Source organism: Pagrus pagrus (assembly GCF_965226575.1).
Source record: "Pagrus pagrus genome assembly, chromosome: 1".
Taxonomy (NCBI): Eukaryota; Metazoa; Chordata; class Actinopteri; order Spariformes; family Sparidae; genus Pagrus; species Pagrus pagrus.
Window position 1 is genome coordinate 19,938,793 of NC_140185.1, and position 20,304 is coordinate 19,959,096.

The following is a 20,304-nucleotide window of genomic DNA, read 5'->3' on the forward strand; positions in this document are numbered from 1 at the left end:
AATCATTGAGGGCAAGCTCTCATTTTCAATGATGTCGAGAGCACAAATGAAAAAACAGAATAGGTGCAAAAATGTGATAAAACAGAAACAATAAACAGAATCACAGAGCGAATAAACAGAATGGGTACATAAAAATGATAACAGAGGAGAAGCAATGTGACTGAATACAAATCAAACAATTAAAGGGCTGAAAATGATAAGAAACTGCAAGCATGGTGGCATGTTACCCTTCAAGGCTTTAAAAAGAAACAGAAACCAATGGCTGTGACGTCTTACTGTTAAAGGAGTGGTGAAAGTGAAGATACATGAGCACCAACTTATCTACTTTACTTTAACTTTTGATATGATACATATAAGGACATTTGGTAACACTTTTTATCATCATGAATCATGAATGAGACTCAAAAATCAGCTTCAAATTGGACCTCTAATAAATGGTAAGTTCAAAGTTAATTAAGTTTTCGTTAATGGTCATTTCACTGCTAACAATCAAATGCTTTATAAACATTTATTAAGCAACTGTAAAGGCTTATAAACATCAGTTGCAACTTTACAATAAACAATTGTTTAATAAATCGTTTACAAAGCATTTTATTGTTCATAAACAGGGAAAAAGCTACCAACTAAAATGGTATTATCTTTAAACGAACCATTTATTATTGATGGTGTTGCCAGAAATTATTTATTTGGCCCCATTCAGAAAACCAAGACAGAAACATATAGGACAAACAAGTGTGATGGCCTCCCTCAACATTAATGCAGATTACAGCCTAAAGGAATCTGTTATTGTAGTTTACTGATAGTATTGACTATAAACACTCTACCATGCTTAATTTAGGGCCACATAAAACTTGTTCAGTGAACACAGCTGGTAAATAATTGACTGTGATCACAGTCCATGTTCCTTCTCACTGTTCCTCAGCCCTCGAGGCCACAATCTGGCTACTAATTACCTTAAACCCAGCATTGCTACTTCTGATCAGTGAGAGTGTTTAAACATTTACTTGAATGGCTTCTCCATCTAAAACGTATTGCGAATACCAGGTACAAAGTTCAGTTACAGAAACTTAAGCAAAGAAGGTGAGCACAAGAAACTTGCATGAATATAAATGTCTGAATGTACTCATTTGTCTGGTTTGGAAAGACCAACAACCCCCATAAAATACAAGACGCTTGAATATCCCAAATCATCAAGACAACTCTTTTCTTCTCTACATGTAAATGTCGGTCTACAAATCTGATATAATCCCATCAAAGAATGTAAAACAAGAGTTATTTTGAATTTTATTTCATTCAGAAAACATGTCAAGATTTTGAATGCATCACATTATTATTTAAACAATCCATAAATTACACTTTTAATGTTGCTTCACATCAACAACACAAAACAATCACAACCTGGTGCCACTCTTCCTGTATGCATTTTGCTGTATGAGAACAAAATGATGTTATTCCTGCCATACCTCTGAATTAGTAAAATCCATGAAGTCCATCTAAATAAGGAACCGCATTACATAAAGCTGCCATAACTCGACCAAGTGAGACACCCGGGCCTCCGTCAGGCATTTACATACTGGACTGTTCTGTGTATTAGCTCCTGCATAGCAGAAACACTGGACCAGCGAACGTGACACCACAGTCAGGATGCAGTTCAATCTCAAAATGAAATTCAGAAAACAAAAACAGAATTTGACTGAACATTGAATTCATTGGGTCCTTGTTTGCGCTGCTGGAGTTTCATGAATGTCAAATGAGAAACAGTTGTGAATACAGAATCTAGAGAGCATGCTAAAAATAATAAATCACCCTACTAGCGGTGAACTCTAACGGACCTGAGACTTTCATGACCTCCGTCATGGCCAAACAGAGCACTTTAAGCAACTGCAGCACTAATCCAATCCCACCTCCAGTTGGGATTGTTGGACTGAATGGGATCTGTGGCCACAAAGACTGGGAATCCACCAGCAATAGGCCGGATCAAGGGGGGATCAATCGGGATCAGTAAGGAGGCAGCGACTGTCAAAGCGAATCTGCAGACGGCAGAGTGGTGCGATAACAGCAACAAACTCACTGGTATACACACTTACCAGTTACACATAATAGCACCTTACAAGAGTTTGTTGCTCATTGATGTAGCACTTTGTTGCCTCAGCAACACCAGTTTTCCAATAGACCATATTCACATGGTGGCCATACATGTCGTACCTGCTGTGTTTCAGGTTTCATGTCCTATAAACATAGGTAATCTGACAAATTGTTATATTTTCACCACATCCTGATTGATCACCAAGTGAAACGACAACAGATAGTGAATTCTGGAGGAACGTTGAGCCATATTTCAAGGTAAAACAACATATATCTCTTAGCCAATGTTACACAACAGCTACTCTTAGCATTCAACCACTTCCTAGCTTACATTACCTTTTACGATAGGAAAGGTGTGAATTAATTCTACAAAATAAACACATATCTTGGACACATTTATTATAAAGTGGAAGTGAAACACACTGGATGTAAGATTTAGGATGTAGTTGCATGCTTATGTTGGCTAATGGGCATCAAATATGTTGTCTACCTTGAAATACGGCCCAATATCCCTCCAGATTTTCACTATCCAGGCAGTGAAATTAAAGCAATTTGTCTGATTCCCTATTTATACGAACACAGTAGCATAACATTATCACAGCGTTTGAGCTTTCCACCCTGAGTGTGACATCAGAGGAAACTGTCCGTCGTGTGAAGTACACAAACAGCACATAGTAGTCAAATAATTAAACTGCTAAGTGTTAATATCATCGTATCCCTTTTATTTTTCCCTAAATATCCAAAAATAGATTCCGCCCTCTACCACCAAAGCTTCTGACCAGTAGAGGGAAACATCTCAATGTGCTGGCAGTGATGAGAATTACTCCTTGAATCTTTTCCTTCTGTAGAAAGTAAATCAGAAATCCTCAGGACACGCTACCATGAGGCTAAAAAGTACACTCAAATAAATGCATTCACTGTTGTCTAAGAAGAGCCTTTGTTGTCTGTGGCGTCAGGTCTCCTGAGGTCACATTAATTGGACGAACGCACTTTCCTGCCTTTGAGCGGTTGGGGAGGCCTGAAGTTGTTTTCCATTCGCATCCTCTGATCCTCTTCCTCTCCAGTGAACAGAAGCATTCTAAACTTGCCCAGCTGCAAAGAGAGAGAAAGAAAGACAACACTTTATGTTCATATTCTTGCACAGAAACTGAACTTTTGCTGTTTACTTTGCACTATAAGCACATTAAAAGGATATGACTGGTGATATTCTGTATGTTATTGTCAACAAACACCAAAACCAACAATACATTAGTCCTTTTTTGTTAAAGAAACATCTTCCAGTGCCACTGTGTGACTCACTAAGTACTTTTTAATAGTTTTTGGACAACAATGGGGCCTTATGGCACATAAGCTGCATCACAGAAGCATTAATTCATTGTGGTTACATTTTATATTTATTTTCCTCACCACTTAGAGCTACTCACACATCCCAGTCTCTTTTTGGTGTTTCCCCTTTAGCATCATGTCTACCATTATGAGGGGAAATGAAAAACTAAATAATACCCTGTTATATAACGGCTTTTCCCTGCTGGGTCTCCATGCAAGCATTTTTCAATTAAAGCCCTGAACCCATCCAGTCATCCATCCATCAGGATAATCAGCTGGAGGGGATCAAGGGCTCAATGCCTGGAGTCAGAGGTTGTGGGGGCCAGTCGCCTAACTAACACCTCACCCCCAGTTATGCTACACTCATGGGTTTACAGACAGATTGGTCATGACTACCCCTGGGGGGGCGCTGCCACTAAAACTCCTGATTCGTATGCACAGTCCTTGAGATAAAAACAGGGATCTAGACTAGAAAAGATCAACAAAGTATAAGAGTGTAATCCAGAGGCTGGCAGCAGTCGCCACAGGGCCAGCTCACAGGGGGACCTGGAAGGCATGTGCTGCAGACATCCAGCTAGTAAGCTTAACTTGTCAGCAACCTGGGGTTATCAGACCAAAACTTTCTGATTACATTCACTACTAAGAGGGGTGGATAAAAACAAGTCAGCTCCAAACACTGTGTCCCTAATGACTGATGCTCGCACTCATTCTGGCCTCCAAATTTAGCATCACACTGAGGCGAAGCAGTATGTTTCTGCACATGCTACAGCACAGAGGTAAACCCCACCAACACCCACCCCCACATCGACTAACGCTTGGCATACTGATCCAGTGATGCTGAACTCCGGTTTGACAACAAAGGAGACAGTGGATCTTTTGGAGCCTGGTGGAGAATGGCGGCCAGGAAACATGAATGTCACAGTGCACATTTTGAGAAAAGATCGCAGTGGAGATGAGAGAAAATATGCTGTATGATTCTTGCAGAAACTTGGACACTACTACAAAATTAGAAAGGTGTTTCTCTTAGCTACCATTCACATTATCATTAATCAAGAGCCTAGCCTTCTCTGTCCGATGCTGGATGAACATCAGCATAACATCACTATATTTTATACATGTTTATAACATGTTTGCTACAAACACACCTGTTTTTCCGACACCGTGATTGGCTCCTTCAGGACGATCCAGGTGACGCTCTCATGTAGGGGGGGTGTGGTCAGTGATCCCAGGTAGGTCCAGTAGTGGAGGCTGCTGGGTAGGAGGCACTTGGGGTTGAAACGTTTGAAATCTGTGACACTAGACTGTAACAGAAATACAAAGACAACATTTATATGACTGTGATAATACTTAAAGCAGGTCAAAAAACAGATAAACATTACAGATCACATTAAAATACAGTAACGATCATCGTACTTACCTTAAACTTCACCATGTACAGAGCGTCTGTTATCATGTGGAGCCATCTGTGGTCGTCACCTGTCTTCAGTGACAGACAAGATTGTTTTCGGCTTTTATTTGTGACAATTCAAAACTTTTAACATACAGTATATACATATGTGTATACTTGGTGTATTCTACAAAATATCACAATTATTCCATTTTCATTGAAGCTGACACAAAATAAAAATAAATAAAAGTTTGAATGAGTGCAGAATTTCAGGCTGGACTACAACACATAATTATGCCTTAGTTTCATTTGAGGCTACGATGACTTAATGCCGACTTAAAAACAACTGCAAAACTTTTACAGTTATACAAAATGTCGAGTTCAGAAAATAGGAGTGCACTTAAGAAACATCTTACATCTAAAAAGATGCCGAGGACAGCGAGGCCGTCTGGAGACGTTGCCGCCTCCCCAAACGACTTGTACTTGACAGCATTCCAGTGTACTAGATGGAGCTAGAGGAAGAAAGACAGACAGACAATAAAAACTGGATTTTAGAGTTGTATAAATTAATTCAAGTCTTTGAATTCATGCCTGTGTACTGATCAGATAATCCTGTGCTGATATTTTCTACATAAGTATGTACACACACCTTCCTAAGGAAAAATAGTAATTCCTGCACACATTTTTACCTCTGCATTGATTTATTTAAAAAAAGTCACAATTTGGTCACCGAGACCTTTCTCAAGACAGGTAAGAGGTCAAAATATGTCAGAATTATTTTATTTTTTTAAAACTGAAATTATCAACAGAATGTAAAGAAATAACAGTTTTGATGTTATGTTGAAGACGTCTATGTATTGTGTTGCAGAGATATCTTCTGATGTTAGCATGCTAACTATGTCATACACTTTCTTCCACAGTGAACAACACCAACACTCCCCTCGTGCTGCAAGCTGCCAGTCTGGGCAGAGTCAGCTAACAAGAGCACTAGCTGTATGGCTAACTGAGCTAACTTGCTAACAGCAGCTACAGTTAGTGGTAACTGGTGATATGCTGCTCCTGTTTGTTTGGAGTATGAATTTGAGAGGTGGTCATTTTTTACTTTAAGAAAAACAGCATTGACGGTGATTTACTTCTGGAGGAAGTGCGGCTGTGTGAGCACTACGCTCCGCTGTCAGAGGGGAGAGAATAATGCAGCTAGTACTGGTGTATCAATACTGTTAGTTTCAAACATTTACAATCAATAGTTTCATATTTTTGACACACCTTCACCAAAAATGGGTTATTCTGTGTTTTTTGGTAATTAGACACGGACGCACTGAAGCATTCAGATCCCCAGCACTGACCTCTGATGCATAGCTTATTCCTTCAACAGTGTGCTCAGAGCCGTGGCAGCCCTTTCCACCCCAGTGGAAGTGAAACTGTTTCAGTCTGTAGGGGTTGTCAAGAGGGCCTCCCTGGATCACTGCAGAAGATGAGAGGAGATGTTAAAGAAAAGAAATCACGTTCACACACAGGCAGACACCCACTCGCTTACTCTCTGTGGGTGTGAGACAAACTGCTTTCCAGAACAATGCCGCACAGGGCATCAGAGCACAGCATCCTGTGTGTAGCATCATCCAAACAGCTTGGTACCACTGCAGGCAGCACACACACACACACAGACACCACAAAGATGAGTCAACCGGGTAACACCCAGCAGACTTTATTAAATTTCTCACTCAAAGCTGAGACATGAGCACAACCAGGCAGACAGCCTCCTGTACCAACAAATCATCTATCATTACAGCTCTGTGGCACAAGCTTTAGTTTGAGACACAAACAGCCTATCCTTTGCTAAATAAAGCAACGTTACAGCTGCTTTCAGAGTGGTTCAGATTCCCATTCAGGTCTATTGGCAAACAAAGATTGATTTCACTTGAATGTATTTCATAATGACAGTCAGTCCCATTACCAAGACACTACAGACGGTTTTCAGAGCCTATGGCCCGCACCGCTGGGTATGGACAGCAGTTTAATCTGATCGTTATTCATTGTGATGCTGCTGACATCCTTCTGACAAACGGGCCACTCCAGTTCAGGTCAGATTAGCTCGGCATGAGCGGCAAAAGAGCAAAACGCTTATCTCGTCCGTCTAATATAGATGCATGAGAACCACGGGGACGATGTGATTTGTTAAAGGAAAAGCTATTTATTATCAACATGAAAAGGAAAATGATTATTTCCAGACAATTAACTAGACTAGAAAAATCAATATCAATGTGTGGAGGAACAACACTGCCATTTAAAAGCCATTAAAAGGTGCACTATGTTGTTTTGGGGAGGAAAGTTTTAATCAGAAATGAAAAACCACCGATTGATTTTCATGCCTAGATGAACTGTTCAACTGTTTCACACTGTTTCACTTTGGTTACACCCTCTCAGTAGCCACATTGCTGGCTCCATCCACTGTTCTGGGGACTTTATTTCCCTCTGAGGACAGTTTATGGATATGGAAAGATATTCATCAAATAAATATTTCTGAGTTTGTATTATAACCTTATTTACATTGTAAATATTACCTTGCCGAGTTTGGATTTCTTTCCCAAACCTACATAGTGCACGTTTAATGCCTGCATTTATTCTTATATAATATTTCTGGTGCATTTAATCACACATTAATTTATTAATTGAGCCATTTATTTATTTATTTTATATTTTGGCAGCTTCACTCCTCCATACAATATTTTATTTTTTGTGCATTTGCTGGCATATTCATTTCTTCACTGAGCTATTTATTTATTTCTTCATTATCTTTTTATGTTGGTAATTTTAGCGCTCCATATAAATGATGAATTAGGTGACAGAAGTAAATAATCACTAGTGATGTGCTCAATCAGTGCAATCAAATGCTGTAAGTCCTGATCTGGTAATGCTAACACTGATGATTGCTTGAGGACATAAACACATTAAATTATTACAATCATAACTGATTTTAACTGCCGTCATGTTTATTATTCCAACATTCACAGGCAGATCTTTATAATAATTGTATACATTTTATCTTAATTACTTGAATAGTCTGAACAGTCTTAACAGTAATGCATTTATTATATTCCATCCTCCTTTTCTTACCAAAACAACAGTGACACGTAAGGCTGTCTGACACATAAATATATGGATGTGTTCACCCAGACACAAGCCATACATGGCAAACTGACAACCACAGGTTTAGGGGATTTGAGCACCTCATTTGAACTACGTGGAGACGCTGAGGAAGAGCATTAGTTCTCCTACAGGGCTCCTCTTTCATTAATTATTTTCAGTTGCTTGCTCTGTGGAAACTGTCTGAGCCAAACAGCCCCACATCGCTGAGCTTATCATTCATGTTAATGACAGGGTGGTTAACATGAATCCACCCTGTGATAAAAGCAAATAGAGTCATAATAACCACTGAGATCAGCTCAGGTTATTATATCTCTTGTCCAGCAGACAGATACTCACACAGTTAACTGCTGGCTGCACTTCCCTGCAGCATAATCAGTGGTTTATTTGTAACCTCTGATTACAGTCAGTTATGCACCTGGTTTGCACTTTCTAAAAATCAAGGTAATTCCACCTTTCAAGCGTATGTTTACTGAAAGTCAACTTTTAGCACAGATTTCCACAGTAGGTGGCTGACTAATCAATATCAGAGCCGAGATTAACTTTGGACTGTGACCTGTCGATAATTGCAAGGCAGTCAGTAATCAGTATACAGACTCATGTCAAATTGCACAGTCCAAGCCAAGATGTCCTCTATTCATATTTTGTCCTTGTCTCCTTTAATCCAATCAGAGCATGACTAAACTTATTGGTTGAAGTTTACTTTCTTGAACTCTCCTCTAACTCTAAAGTCTGGAGAAACCAGAGCTGAAGCTCCATAGAAACACAAATACACACACACAAACACACACACACACACATTTTCTCACCTGAACGGTCATCAGAGTCATCAAACTCCACAACTACAGAGTGTCCGTTGTTGGAGATGTTGATGGAGGTACAATGGTCATAGTTTAGGACAATCGGGCCCAGATTGGGGTCATGCGGAGCCTGTTGAGGGACTATGTCGATGGGAGACTGCCGGGTCCCTTCAGCCACTGGGAAGTTTTTGTGCCATATAGACGGACCTTATGATGTAAGGCGAACATAAACATTACAAGTTTTCAATACACCCAATACTGTTCATGAGCCTCAAGCTCTGATTTATGGAGTTTGTCTTAAATCAAACACATTTCATTGGTTCACCTGTAAAGAAAAATATTGCCTTCTCTTTAAAACAAAGTAATATAATTAAGCTCTAGTTTTAATTCAAGTTAGTTAGTTAGAAGTACTGCAAATAAGAATTAGCTAAGCATTAAAGAAAGATCTCAAGAAATCTGAAAGAAATCAGTTTAATTCACTCCACACTGTCTCATCCACACTAACCAGTGCAGAACTGTAAATAGACCAACTTGTCTTGAAAGCATTGTGGCCAAGACACTGGTGCTATTCAGGGTTTCTCACTGAGGAGCCCAGGACAAACCCAGAGGAAAGTCAGGTAAAGGTGACAGCAGTCATCCCTGTAAGCATGCGGCTAATCTCGTATTAACAGCGATGAAACACGCAACCCGCTCCAGCCAAACGGAGCGACCGTCAGCATTTATCGCGGCATACAAAGTTATTTCCCTCCGCTATGACTTGGAAAGGCTGCCAAGAGATGCTGTGAGATCTTACCGTCGTCTTTTCCATATCCCCAGAGATTCCCTGTCATTGTCCCTGTGAGAAGACTCGAGTGTGACCGAGCTGTCGGTGTGTGGCTGCTGCACTCCGGTGCGCACGTGTGGGACGGACACGGACATCGGTCGGTGCAGCTATTGATGAAGTTTATGTAGTGGAAGGGAAATGATCCCCGTGTTGACACGCCCCCTCACACACACACACACACACACACACAAACACGCGCCTCGTGTCCACCTGTCTCAGGTTTTAAAGCTTATCTTGTCTGATGTTACTGCATTTAGTCAGCCCTCACGTGACTTAATGATTATAGTAAGACGCACGATTAAATTAACCTACACCTTCACTGAAATGATATGCCATTTTTCTTTTCTTTCTTTTGGTTGTGATCGATGCCAATCTCTGCTAACTAAATTAAAAAGACTAAAACTTAGCCTGCTATTAATTAAAAATAAACAAATAAGTGAATAAATAAATACATACATACATACATACATAAATAAATAAATACATAAATGAATAATATTGTATAGAGAGGAAAAATAGTAGGCTTCAACCTACAAATGCATATGTAATGGACCCATAAAGAAACATGCTGTGTATATCTGAAGCATGATCTGCTCTAATAAAACTAATTTATTTGTTCTTGATTGATTTTGCGTTGTTTAAAATCTTTTATCATAGGCTACTGTATATAGCCTACTTTTTAAATTGTTGTTTTGTTTCATTATGCACTCAAGTCACTGGGCATATGGATTTTTTAATTATTATTTTGGTGTTTTATTGTTAAGGTCTTTTATAAAGCTCTTTGATGTAGCCTTTGTATAAAATCCACTACCATATTGTTAAATTGCATGCATGTGTGAACATTTAATAGAAAACCAAAACTATTATCAACAGAATGTGAAGAAATAACAGTTTTGGCATCATGATGTCTATGTGTTATATTGCAGAGATATCTACCAAGGTGAGCACGCTAACCAGCAGGCCCCTTCCCACCCCCGGTCCAAAGCTCCTTTGCTGCTTCCCTGGTGCTCCGAGCTCCCAGTCTGCACCGCTAGCTGCATGGCTAACTGAGTTTACTAGCCAATGGCAGCTTCAGTTTGTAGCAGTAACAGTTAGGCCTACTCTTGTGATATGCTGCCCCCTAGTTGTTTGGAGCATTATTCTGACATATTGCACCTTTAAACCAATCTGGTCAATCTAAAACAATTCAATGTGGACTAACTGATCAGATGATCAAAAAGGTAGCACAAACATGTATATGTAAATCCCTCTTCTAATTTCTGCTAATTTCAGATATATGATGACATCATCTTGTGCTTGAGGGAATGTTTAGATATTTTCTGATTTGTTTTTAGACCATGGATTAATTGACACATTGAGAAAAACATGAATTCTAATGGTCTAATCTTTTTACTCATGTATATACTGAATTCAAGGTTTTTTAAGCGTAACTTTAAAATTATATGGGCTATTAAAATGACTGTTTTTGTTGCTACAAGTGATCACAAAGTGGCCCCTTGTCAGTGTCAGCACCACCTTAAGCCTGGGTGAGATGCCCCTTCCTTGCTGTTGCCCTGGCCCTCATGAAGTCTGTGCTCGCCACTGCCTCTATAACGGAGAAAGACTTTATTTACTTTAATACTAATACAATATCAATATAATAATTTAATGACACCTCATGCCAGTTTAAGCGATCACATTTGTGAATCACGACAAAGAATTTGTATCGAAAGTGCGGAAGTGATTTTTCGCGCAGGCGTGTTTGTGTCGAATGTGTCGATCAGGAAGTTAAAATGCGTCCATAGACGTCACTCATTGAAGAGATACCATGGCAGCCACTAAAGCCTCCAAGGAGCAGAAATACGACAGGCAACTCAGGTCATTTTTAACTATATCGTATATTTCACAAATAAACGTTATCTCTGTAGCTAAATTGTCTGTATATGTCACCTGAGAGGTCACAGCAGAAACAGTCGTGAGACAGGAGTGCAACGTTAGCTAGCGTTAGCTTGCTAGCTATGTGCGTTACAGTTAAAACAGCATCGGCGGGCTAACATGTTAGCTATAAGGTTAATGGGATGGGTTGCTCTGTTTTTCTTTTTTTTGGTGTTTGCATGCACATCAAAATTGCCAGTTTGTCTAAAGACTGCCATCACCCTGACAATCTAGTTCTCTGTCTGATGGTTAAACGACTGCAAATTGCAGGGCAGTCAATGTTATTGTAGCTGTCACAGCACTAGCTAAGTCATTCCTGCTGAATGCCTTATTGTGGTTGAGGATGAGTTGTATCACTAGATGGCAACACATGCTCATGTTATTCTCTCCTGCTTTCAGACTGTGGGGTGACCATGGTCAGGAATCACTGGAGAATGCACATGTTTGTCTCATCAATGCCACAGCGACTGGGACGGAGATACTGAAGAACTTGGTGCTTCCAGGTAAACAGATGTGGCTTTGTGTGAGTGGTGATGCTGCAGGTGAAGATGAAAACACATTTATGATTGAATAAACCGATATCTTTGTCAGGCATCGGAGCATTCACCATAGTTGATGGACACACAGTTACTGGGGAAGATGTTGGAAACAAGTAAGATAGCAGTTTTTTTTAGAAGTTGATCTAAGTTTAAAATAACGTATGTTTATGTGTTTACTTGTTGTTGATCATCATGATTGACCTCTCCATCTTGTCTTGCAGCTTTTTTCTTAGCAACAACAGCATTGGAAAGGTATGCATTTGTACAATAAATACATTTATGTAATTTGTGCAGAGAAAGTTTCTACTGTTTTCAACCTCCTCCCTGCTTCTGCATCCCACCCTTCTTGGTTATTCATGAAGTATTTTTTAGTTTTCTTTGTAGGAAAAAAAAAGGTGCAAAGAGTTTGCATATTTATGTGAGCCCTGACCTTGAACATTTCTATGTTGCAGAACAGAGCACAGGCTGCCACTGAGCTGCTACAAGAACTTAACAGTGATGTCTCTGGAAACTTTGTTGAAGAGGTTGGTGTTGTTTGACATGGTGCCATAGATGTTTTTACAATGGCAAATCATTTTCAACAGGAAATTAAAACACGGAAATCTTATCTTTCATTACATTGCCAATATTTGTATGACACTAAAACACATGAACAGAATAAAAAAATGCTCTTAATACCCAGTGCAGATCTAACACAACTATAATATCAATATCATCACTCTGATAGTGACAGAGATCCCTCTTGTATTTTTTAAAATTATTTTTTCTCGCTCCTGCAGAGTCCAGACAAGCTTCTGGACAACGATCCAGAGTTCTTCCACAGGTTTACCATAGTCATCGGTGTCCAGTTGCCAGAAAGGTACGAGTTTTAGTTCATCCTCACTCTCAGATTTTATTATAACAAAAGAATTGTTGAGAAATTATGTAAATAACTTACAGCATGCTGAACCAGAATTTTCAGCGTCATTTCATCGAAATATCTAAACTTTGTAAAGTCCACATGGATGGAGCCTTTAGCACTGTGGTTGGATGTGATTTTAAGATATGGGATGAAGCGACTTGTTTATGCTTGAGGAACTTTTATATACACCTGCTGCAGTGCAGAGTTTGGTGCCTCTGATCCAGCCAAAGATTACAAAACAAATTATTGTTCAGTTATTGTATCTGGTAAAGAAATTAGAAGGGAAAAAAAGAAAGTAATTATTCACGCTCTGTTGGAACTGTTTAAACTGAATTGACCTAATTTGTTGTTTCATTTTCTGTCCAATGAACTTGTCAAATTTTCTCTCAAATTCATCAGCACGTGTTTGAGGCTGGGCTCAGTCCTGTGGAGTGCCTCTGTACCTTTCCTAGTCTGTAAAACCTACGGCCTGATCGGCTACATGAGACTAGTGGTGCAGGAGCATACAGGTTAGTTCCCTAGCGTTTAACTTTGATTCCACTTGATTTCTTAATAAGACACTCAACATTAGACAACAATGTTTCATTTTAACTTTTTCTATATTATTACATGAATAACGCTTTTAGTTTTCGAACCCATGAAATTGCAAATGCAATACTGTAAAGAATAATATGTCACAAATGAGCTTGCAATCAGTATTTACATGAGATAATTGAGATCTTGACTATATGTATAATTGTGTTAATATAAAAAATAAATGATATATTGACATTTTACTGCTTCTTTCTTCAGTGATTGAATCTCACCCAGACAATGCCTTGGAGGATCTGCGGTTAGACCAGCCTTTCGCTGAATTCAAGAACCACATTCAGTCCTACGACCTTGACAGCATGGACAAGAAGGTGTGTACTTTGGTTTCAGCATATTTGTGTGTGTACTTTTATCAGTTTAAACATTGTCAGCATTATAGAACTGATATTTTCCCTCTCCATTCCTAATTTAATCTGCAGGACCACAGTCACACTCCGTGGATTATTGTTGTAGCTAAATACCTGGAAAAATGGCTCACTGAGGTACAGTATATTTTCTGTGGCCACCCTAGATGTCTGGCAAATACTCGATCACTACTATATAGTCTTGATTTTTTGTCTGTGTTGCTGTACAATGAAATGTCACTGTCTTCATTGTAGCACAGCGGTCAGCCACCGAAAGATTACAAGGAGAAAGAGGCCTTCAGACAGTGCATTCGGGAAGGTATCTGTGAACATCTAGACTGTAGTTGCTTATAAGCTCAGTCATTTTGCTGTGTAACCCAAACGTGTATGATTGACTGTTATTTTGTGTTCTTTCAGGGATCCTGAAGAATGAGAATGGTGTCCCAGAGGACGAAGAAAACTTTGAGGAAGCTATTAAGAATGTCAACACTGCTCTGAACCCAACCAAGGTGCCAGATCTCAAAAACAACATATCTCATTCCTTTTAAACCACTCATCAGTCTGTTTTCTATAGTGTCACACCTTACAGTAAAGTCTAGTGAGTCTCCTCTAATAATGACTCTTATTTCTGCAGGTTCCTAGTGCTGTTGAAGACCTTTTCAATAGTGAGCAGTGTAACGACATCACATCACAGGTTTTTGCCTTTTTACCTGAGACTGTTTCACTAAATACATTTAAAGTGTCATAGTTAAAGTAGGTATTGAGATTATTGCTTTTTTAAACTCCTTCTATTGGTGCTTGTTTACCAGACGCTGTCCTTCTGGGTGATGCTGCGAGCTGTGAAGGAGTTTGTTCTCAATGAAGGCAACGGAAGCCTACCTGTACGAGGAACCATCCCAGATATGATCGCAGACTCTCAAAAGTTCATCAACCTTCAAAATGTGTAAGTGTGCAGTATTCATAGATACATTTGTAGAGGGGACGAGAGAAACTGAAAATAGCTTAAAAAATGTGTGATCAAATAGTAGATCCAGTTCTGTATCTCTCTTTCTAACAGTGAATGATTTAATAATGTGGGTTTGTGGATGTTGATGTTTATTTTTGTGCTTTATTTCAGTTATAGGGAAAAGGCGATGCAGGATGCTGCAGCTGTTTCTAAGCATGTAGAATGTCTACTGCAGTCTTTTGGAAAGGTATGTTGTAAACCCATGTTTTCACTGAATATCTAGGTAAATCTGAAAAAATCTTAATTTAGGGCTTGATGAAATCAATTAATTTGTCCAATAGGCAAGTAACTGAATGATATGTGTGCATTAAAAATACATTCCTAGTTTCTGCAACTGCATCTAAGTATAAATATAGGTATAAATACCCTAGGAAGCAAATAACTGCAGACCTACAACCAAATTGGCTATTGTGATTTCAGTTGGAGAATCTTTCCATCGTTATGTCCCAGCATGTCCCACGTGTTCATCAATATATTGGTGAAATAACTTTCTTTCTTTCCACTAGTCACCAGAGAGCATCCCTGAAAAGGACATCAAACTGTTCTGTAAGATTTCTTTCTTTAATGAATAAAATCTTAAACCTCACACTGTTGTCTAATCTAGTTAAGCATAGTAATTTGTGTATTGCCCATGTAAAAATACCCACTGAAGTCTTTTTAGACATTCAGTGCATATTGGTTTTAACCCATGACTGAAAACTGCTGTATGCTTTGTGTTAATCTCTTACATTTTGCTATCAATTTAGCAGCCATTGAAAGCATCATGTCCGTCATGCGTCTCCATCATACAGCAGTGCTGTCATTGTACAAGAACTCATCTGTCCACAAGTGGAGCATAATCTGCACTATTGTTGAGTATAACTGCACCTGCAACCAGTTCATTCCCAACTCTGGTTATTTGTGTTGGTGTCTAGGTAAGAATGCCTCCTTCCTAAGGGTGGTGCGCTGCAGATCATTGGCTGAAGAATACAGTGTGGATTCAGTAAATAAAGATGAAATCAGTGAGTTGTAGATTCATTTTCTTTCTGATTTTTACTGTTGAAGTCTTTCATTGTTCATTTCATGTGTATGAGCTAATTCCAGTATTGTTTTCCCTGTTAAATGTAAAGCATGCTAATAACAATAATTGTGTCTTCAGCCTCATGCATGGACAGTCCAGACAGCGAGATGGTCTTCTACCTTATGCTTCGTGCCGTTGACCGCTTCTATCAGCAGCACTCCCGCTACCCAGGTACGTCCAGGTTTCTACAGATTTTAAGACTTCACAAATTCAGTTTATTTTGGCAACTGATAGATTTTTCCACTAGGAGAGAGCTGTTTGATTTTTGTCAGACTAACTTGTGCCATCTGTCAGGAAGGACAATTACATGAATTTTGATGTGACCAGAACAAAGAGAAAAAACCTTGAGAATTACAGCTGCAGTCTTTGTAGCTCTTTTACACTTAAAGCATTAATAACTTGTTGGGTCTTTCTTTGGTTGAGCTGTGTACCCATGTCACAGTCAATACTAGCCTCATCTCAAAAGCTCTGAAGACTCTGAGACTGTACAAAAGGGGCTGGCAGGTGTATCAAGAGAAAACCTTCCATACTATCACATAGAGGAAAAGCCTATTATTCCACACTTTCGTCTGTTTTTAGGCTGCATAATTCTGTATATCATTTCACCAGATGCCAGAAGAATTACTCTCGTGTATCTTTTACCTTCCTTACTAGGAGTTTATAACTACCAGGTGGAGGACGACATCAGCAAACTGAAGCTCTGTGTGAACAGCCTACTGCAGGAGTACAGCCTCAACGTCAACATCAAAGACGATTACATCCATGAGTTGTAAGTCACTGTCACAGCTGGATAACCTGATTGGAACGATTGTTTAAGACCATGCCAAATAATTTTTTTTAACCTTTTTTCCTAACAGCTGTCGATATGGTGCAGCAGAGCCACACACAGTTGCTGCATTTTTGGGCGGTAATATTTTAGCAATCTTCAGACCTTGATTGAGATCCTAATAAACACCATATCCCATCTATGCAGTGCCAGTGAATCCACGTGTCTTCTTTTTCTGTAGGATCGGCTGCTCAGGAGGCCATCAAGATCATCAGCCACCAGTTTGTGCCATTCAGCAATACTTTCATTTACAACGCCATGTCACAGACGTCCGCCACCTTACAGTTGTGAATGCAGTTACTGATCCTGAGCTTGCTTCCAGAAAGTACAAAATTGGCATTTAACAACTTGCTTTATAATCTAAACGGCATCAGTCTTTTGAAAAAAGGAAGAGAAATGTTTTTTCCTCTGGACTGGAATGGGATAACTGCCCAAACGTGTGCACTTCAACCAACAAGGATGGTTCTCATGAAAAAGATTAAAAGTCTGGACTCTTTAGATGAAAGGTTTGATCAAATGTAGAGCCTTGCTGCCTTCTTTAAAGTTCTCGAAGGGGAAGAAATCAGGATATCACCCACAGAGGATTTCTTCCTTTCTTCCACTTTTTTTTTTTTTTTTTTTGGTCTGACATTAAACAAGGCTGGAAAGAAAACAAGAAACTTTCATGTGGTATTTTCATCTGTAAAACTCAACATTTATGGATGATTTATTACAATGTAGCAGCACTTTGTATACTAAAGTCACAACTGTTTTGTGTTTGAAACAAGGGTTTTTGGCTAAAAAAAAAACAAAAAAACATTGTATGTGGTGTTGAACTCTTATGTATTGCCATAAAAACATTCAATATTTAACTGAATTTGTTTATTTTAATGTCAAAGCTGAAGTGGACTCATATTCCTCGATTTTTGGGCTTCAACCTCTGTTCAAATACAGTCTGTTAAACACTTTTGAGTAAAGCGACCATGTCATGTTGACTTGTTGAATAGTTGAAACAATGTTTGCACAGTTATTTAGCCTGAATAAATGTTAGATGACAAGCATGTGAGCTTCTTGGAAGGCATGTCATGTGACTTGCCTCCTGGAAAGATTTACATGCAGCCCAGGTTAGGATTACTTTTGTTAGGAGTTGATGACAATTTTATCCAACACTAGAGGGCACTCTCACAATGTTTAAGCTGATGTCTTCCAAGTTTATAACATGTGCCTGTTCATTGGCTGATTCCTGAATGCTGACCATTGGATACAAACTGCACTTGACGTAATCGGCTAAAATGTTAAATATTAACCAGTATGTTGTTTGTCATTAGCTCTGTCTGAGGTGCCTTGCAATGTGGAGAACACGGGTCTTTGTATGCTCTGATATGCAGTGCAGAGCCCCACCAGAGGACTGTTGAGGGTTATTGTGATGTAACTTTTGGGCAGGGTGAACTTTTTCAGTTTTTTTTTTTTACCTCAGACTTTGGCAGAATGGAAATTTGCCCTCAGCAGATCTTTTCCTTGTAAGACTCCCTCCACCCCCCCATCTCTCCCCATGCAGCGATCTGTCTCACATTCTCACACACACACATACCGACTCCTCTGTCTGAGAAGGATAGAGCAGGTTGCCAAAAAGTACTCTGGCCATTTCCTAAATGAAGATTTCATCCAGTGCCTAAAAGATTATCATGTGCCCATCCGTCCACCCACTGCCTCCTTAAGATTATCATGTAGTAGTAGCGGTGCCAGGTTTATTAGGCTGAAGCAGACAGTGTTGCTTTTGGTAATGTTAGATATGCGACCACTAACTTCTGACTGAAAAAAAAATACTTTGTCTCAGTCAAATACTGTATTTAAGCTCATCATATTGTTCAAATCTAGGCCTCTAAAACCCCTGCACTGTGTTAACCCTGCAGGTTTTTCTCCCAGTTCTCCCAGTGTGTCAACTTCTTAAATAAAGACAACATATAAGGAGTAGGGTTTCCTTGACAGCAAACTAAACATTGACTTTATTTGAACAATCTGTGTTATTGGTCATTTTATCCCTCAGTTGCATAATACGTATATCTATGAGGGAAGATCTTTGTCTCTTATATTGACAATTTGAGTCCACAGGTTTTAAGACACAGCACAGCGGGGCCAGGTCAAAGTCACAAATTTCAACTTGTGTGTTTCCAGCCAGTTTGTAAACAGCTGTGTCAACTTCCCAACATATGACAGTGAGTGCTGAGCATCTTGAACACACCACGATGGCTTCAGTTATTGCACTGTATCTGCTTCATACTATCAGAGTCCTGAGAGTAGCTGCTGTCTCCCTCGTACCTAATGGCCACACTCTTGTAAGGATGGTTACTGACGAGATAACATAGAAAAAAAAAAGGTCAAGGAGAGATTTTTGGTACAGGGCCCTTTTTTTCTTTTTGAACATTTCTATTTATAAGGTAAACAAAGTCAAGTATTAGGTTCCATTTTCTCATTTATAGAGAGAAGATACTGCAAAATTATTATAATCAGAATTAAGATGAAAAGAATGAAAAAAGTAAATAGTTTGTTATTCTGTATCAAAGCCTTTTAACGATTCACAAATTTGCATAGGTTTATGCTTTTTAAAAGAGGTTGGATTGAAATCAGCCATTAAAAGTTGGGGGGACATGTCCCCAGTGTAAATGACACTTGTGACATATAATGATTTGGTGTACAGATGTACAAATGTACAGCTATGATGCACATGAACAATTAATTTCATGATTAAAATTAAATACATGAAACAACTAAATCTTTCGCTTTGCCCCTGTAATCCTCCAGCAGGGCCCATTGACATTAACATGATAAACAAGCTTTTACCTTTCAAGCATGCTGTCATGTTGTGGTATCAGTGAAAGCAGCCTTTGCCTTACAAGAAAATAATGTTCCCCCTTTAACACGTGCTGCTTAAATTACTGGTGTAAACAATATAATTCCATGAATTAACAGTGGTGCACGTTGTTATTGTTCACTAATATCACAGCAAACACTCCTTTCTTGCTGTACGGCTCACTGGGCACAGTAGCTTGTGTCTCGATGGATTTAAAGAACTACATTTGAATTTTCTAAGTACCTCTTGGTGGCGTAGTCGTGCTTAAGTACATTGCTTTTACAGGCCCTACAAAAAGGATCTCTATTATATGACATGATGAAGTGTCCCTATGAGAAGAGTGCCTATATTGTGTAATTAGGCAGGGCCCTTCATGTGTCATGTTTTTGTAAGCTCATGGTTTGTTGGCATGTGGTTTGTATTTTCCACTTAGAACCAAAGTACATAAATGAAGCACTTGATCACACTGAACTTTAAAAGATGGCTTTTTTAACTCTTAATTTCTTTACTCTCCATTCAGTGATACCAAATTGATTTATTCATTTCAAATTGATCGGTTCTGAGTTCTTTGATTATGGCTTTTTCTTCTTGCGTCACTTCACGCTGTTCTGATGTGTGTGTTTTAAATCTCTTATGGGAAATGTCATGGAACACGTGCGAAAGATGAGTGCGAATGAAAGCCTCATGGCCTAACACATTTTTGCATTAACGCGAGTAACTTATGTGTA

General features: G+C 39.1%; 2 protein-coding genes across 2 annotated transcripts; one reads left to right on the forward strand and one right to left on the reverse strand.

The window, feature by feature from the left end:
* Positions 1 to 1,271: 1,271 nt before the first annotated feature.
* Positions 1,272 to 9,673, reverse strand: ca7 (carbonic anhydrase VII). The gene is made up of 7 exons (XM_084375050.1): positions 9,536 to 9,673; positions 8,752 to 8,949; positions 6,145 to 6,263; positions 5,215 to 5,310; positions 4,829 to 4,891; positions 4,557 to 4,712; positions 1,272 to 3,177 (listed from the first exon to the last, which is right to left on the reverse strand). The coding sequence occupies exons 1-7, from the start codon at positions 9,570 to 9,572 to the stop codon at positions 3,058 to 3,060; spliced, it is 789 nt and encodes a 262-aa protein (XP_084231176.1). The 5' UTR covers positions 9,573 to 9,673; the 3' UTR covers positions 1,272 to 3,057.
* Positions 9,674 to 11,312: 1,639 nt separating this feature from the next.
* nae1 (nedd8 activating enzyme E1 subunit 1) lies at positions 11,313 to 17,597 on the forward strand. Its single transcript, XM_084349539.1, has 20 exons — positions 11,313 to 11,422; positions 11,879 to 11,982; positions 12,071 to 12,131; positions 12,240 to 12,270; positions 12,471 to 12,542; positions 12,798 to 12,877; positions 13,319 to 13,428; positions 13,712 to 13,821; positions 13,930 to 13,992; positions 14,110 to 14,173; positions 14,272 to 14,363; positions 14,489 to 14,548; positions 14,664 to 14,797; positions 14,972 to 15,047; positions 15,367 to 15,406; positions 15,775 to 15,861; positions 15,999 to 16,091; positions 16,575 to 16,689; positions 16,778 to 16,827; positions 16,928 to 17,597. Exons 1-20 carry the CDS (start codon positions 11,373 to 11,375, stop codon positions 17,035 to 17,037), a joined length of 1,602 nt encoding a protein of 533 aa, XP_084205665.1. The 5' UTR covers positions 11,313 to 11,372; the 3' UTR covers positions 17,038 to 17,597.
* Positions 17,598 to 20,304: the final 2,707 nt, after the last annotated feature.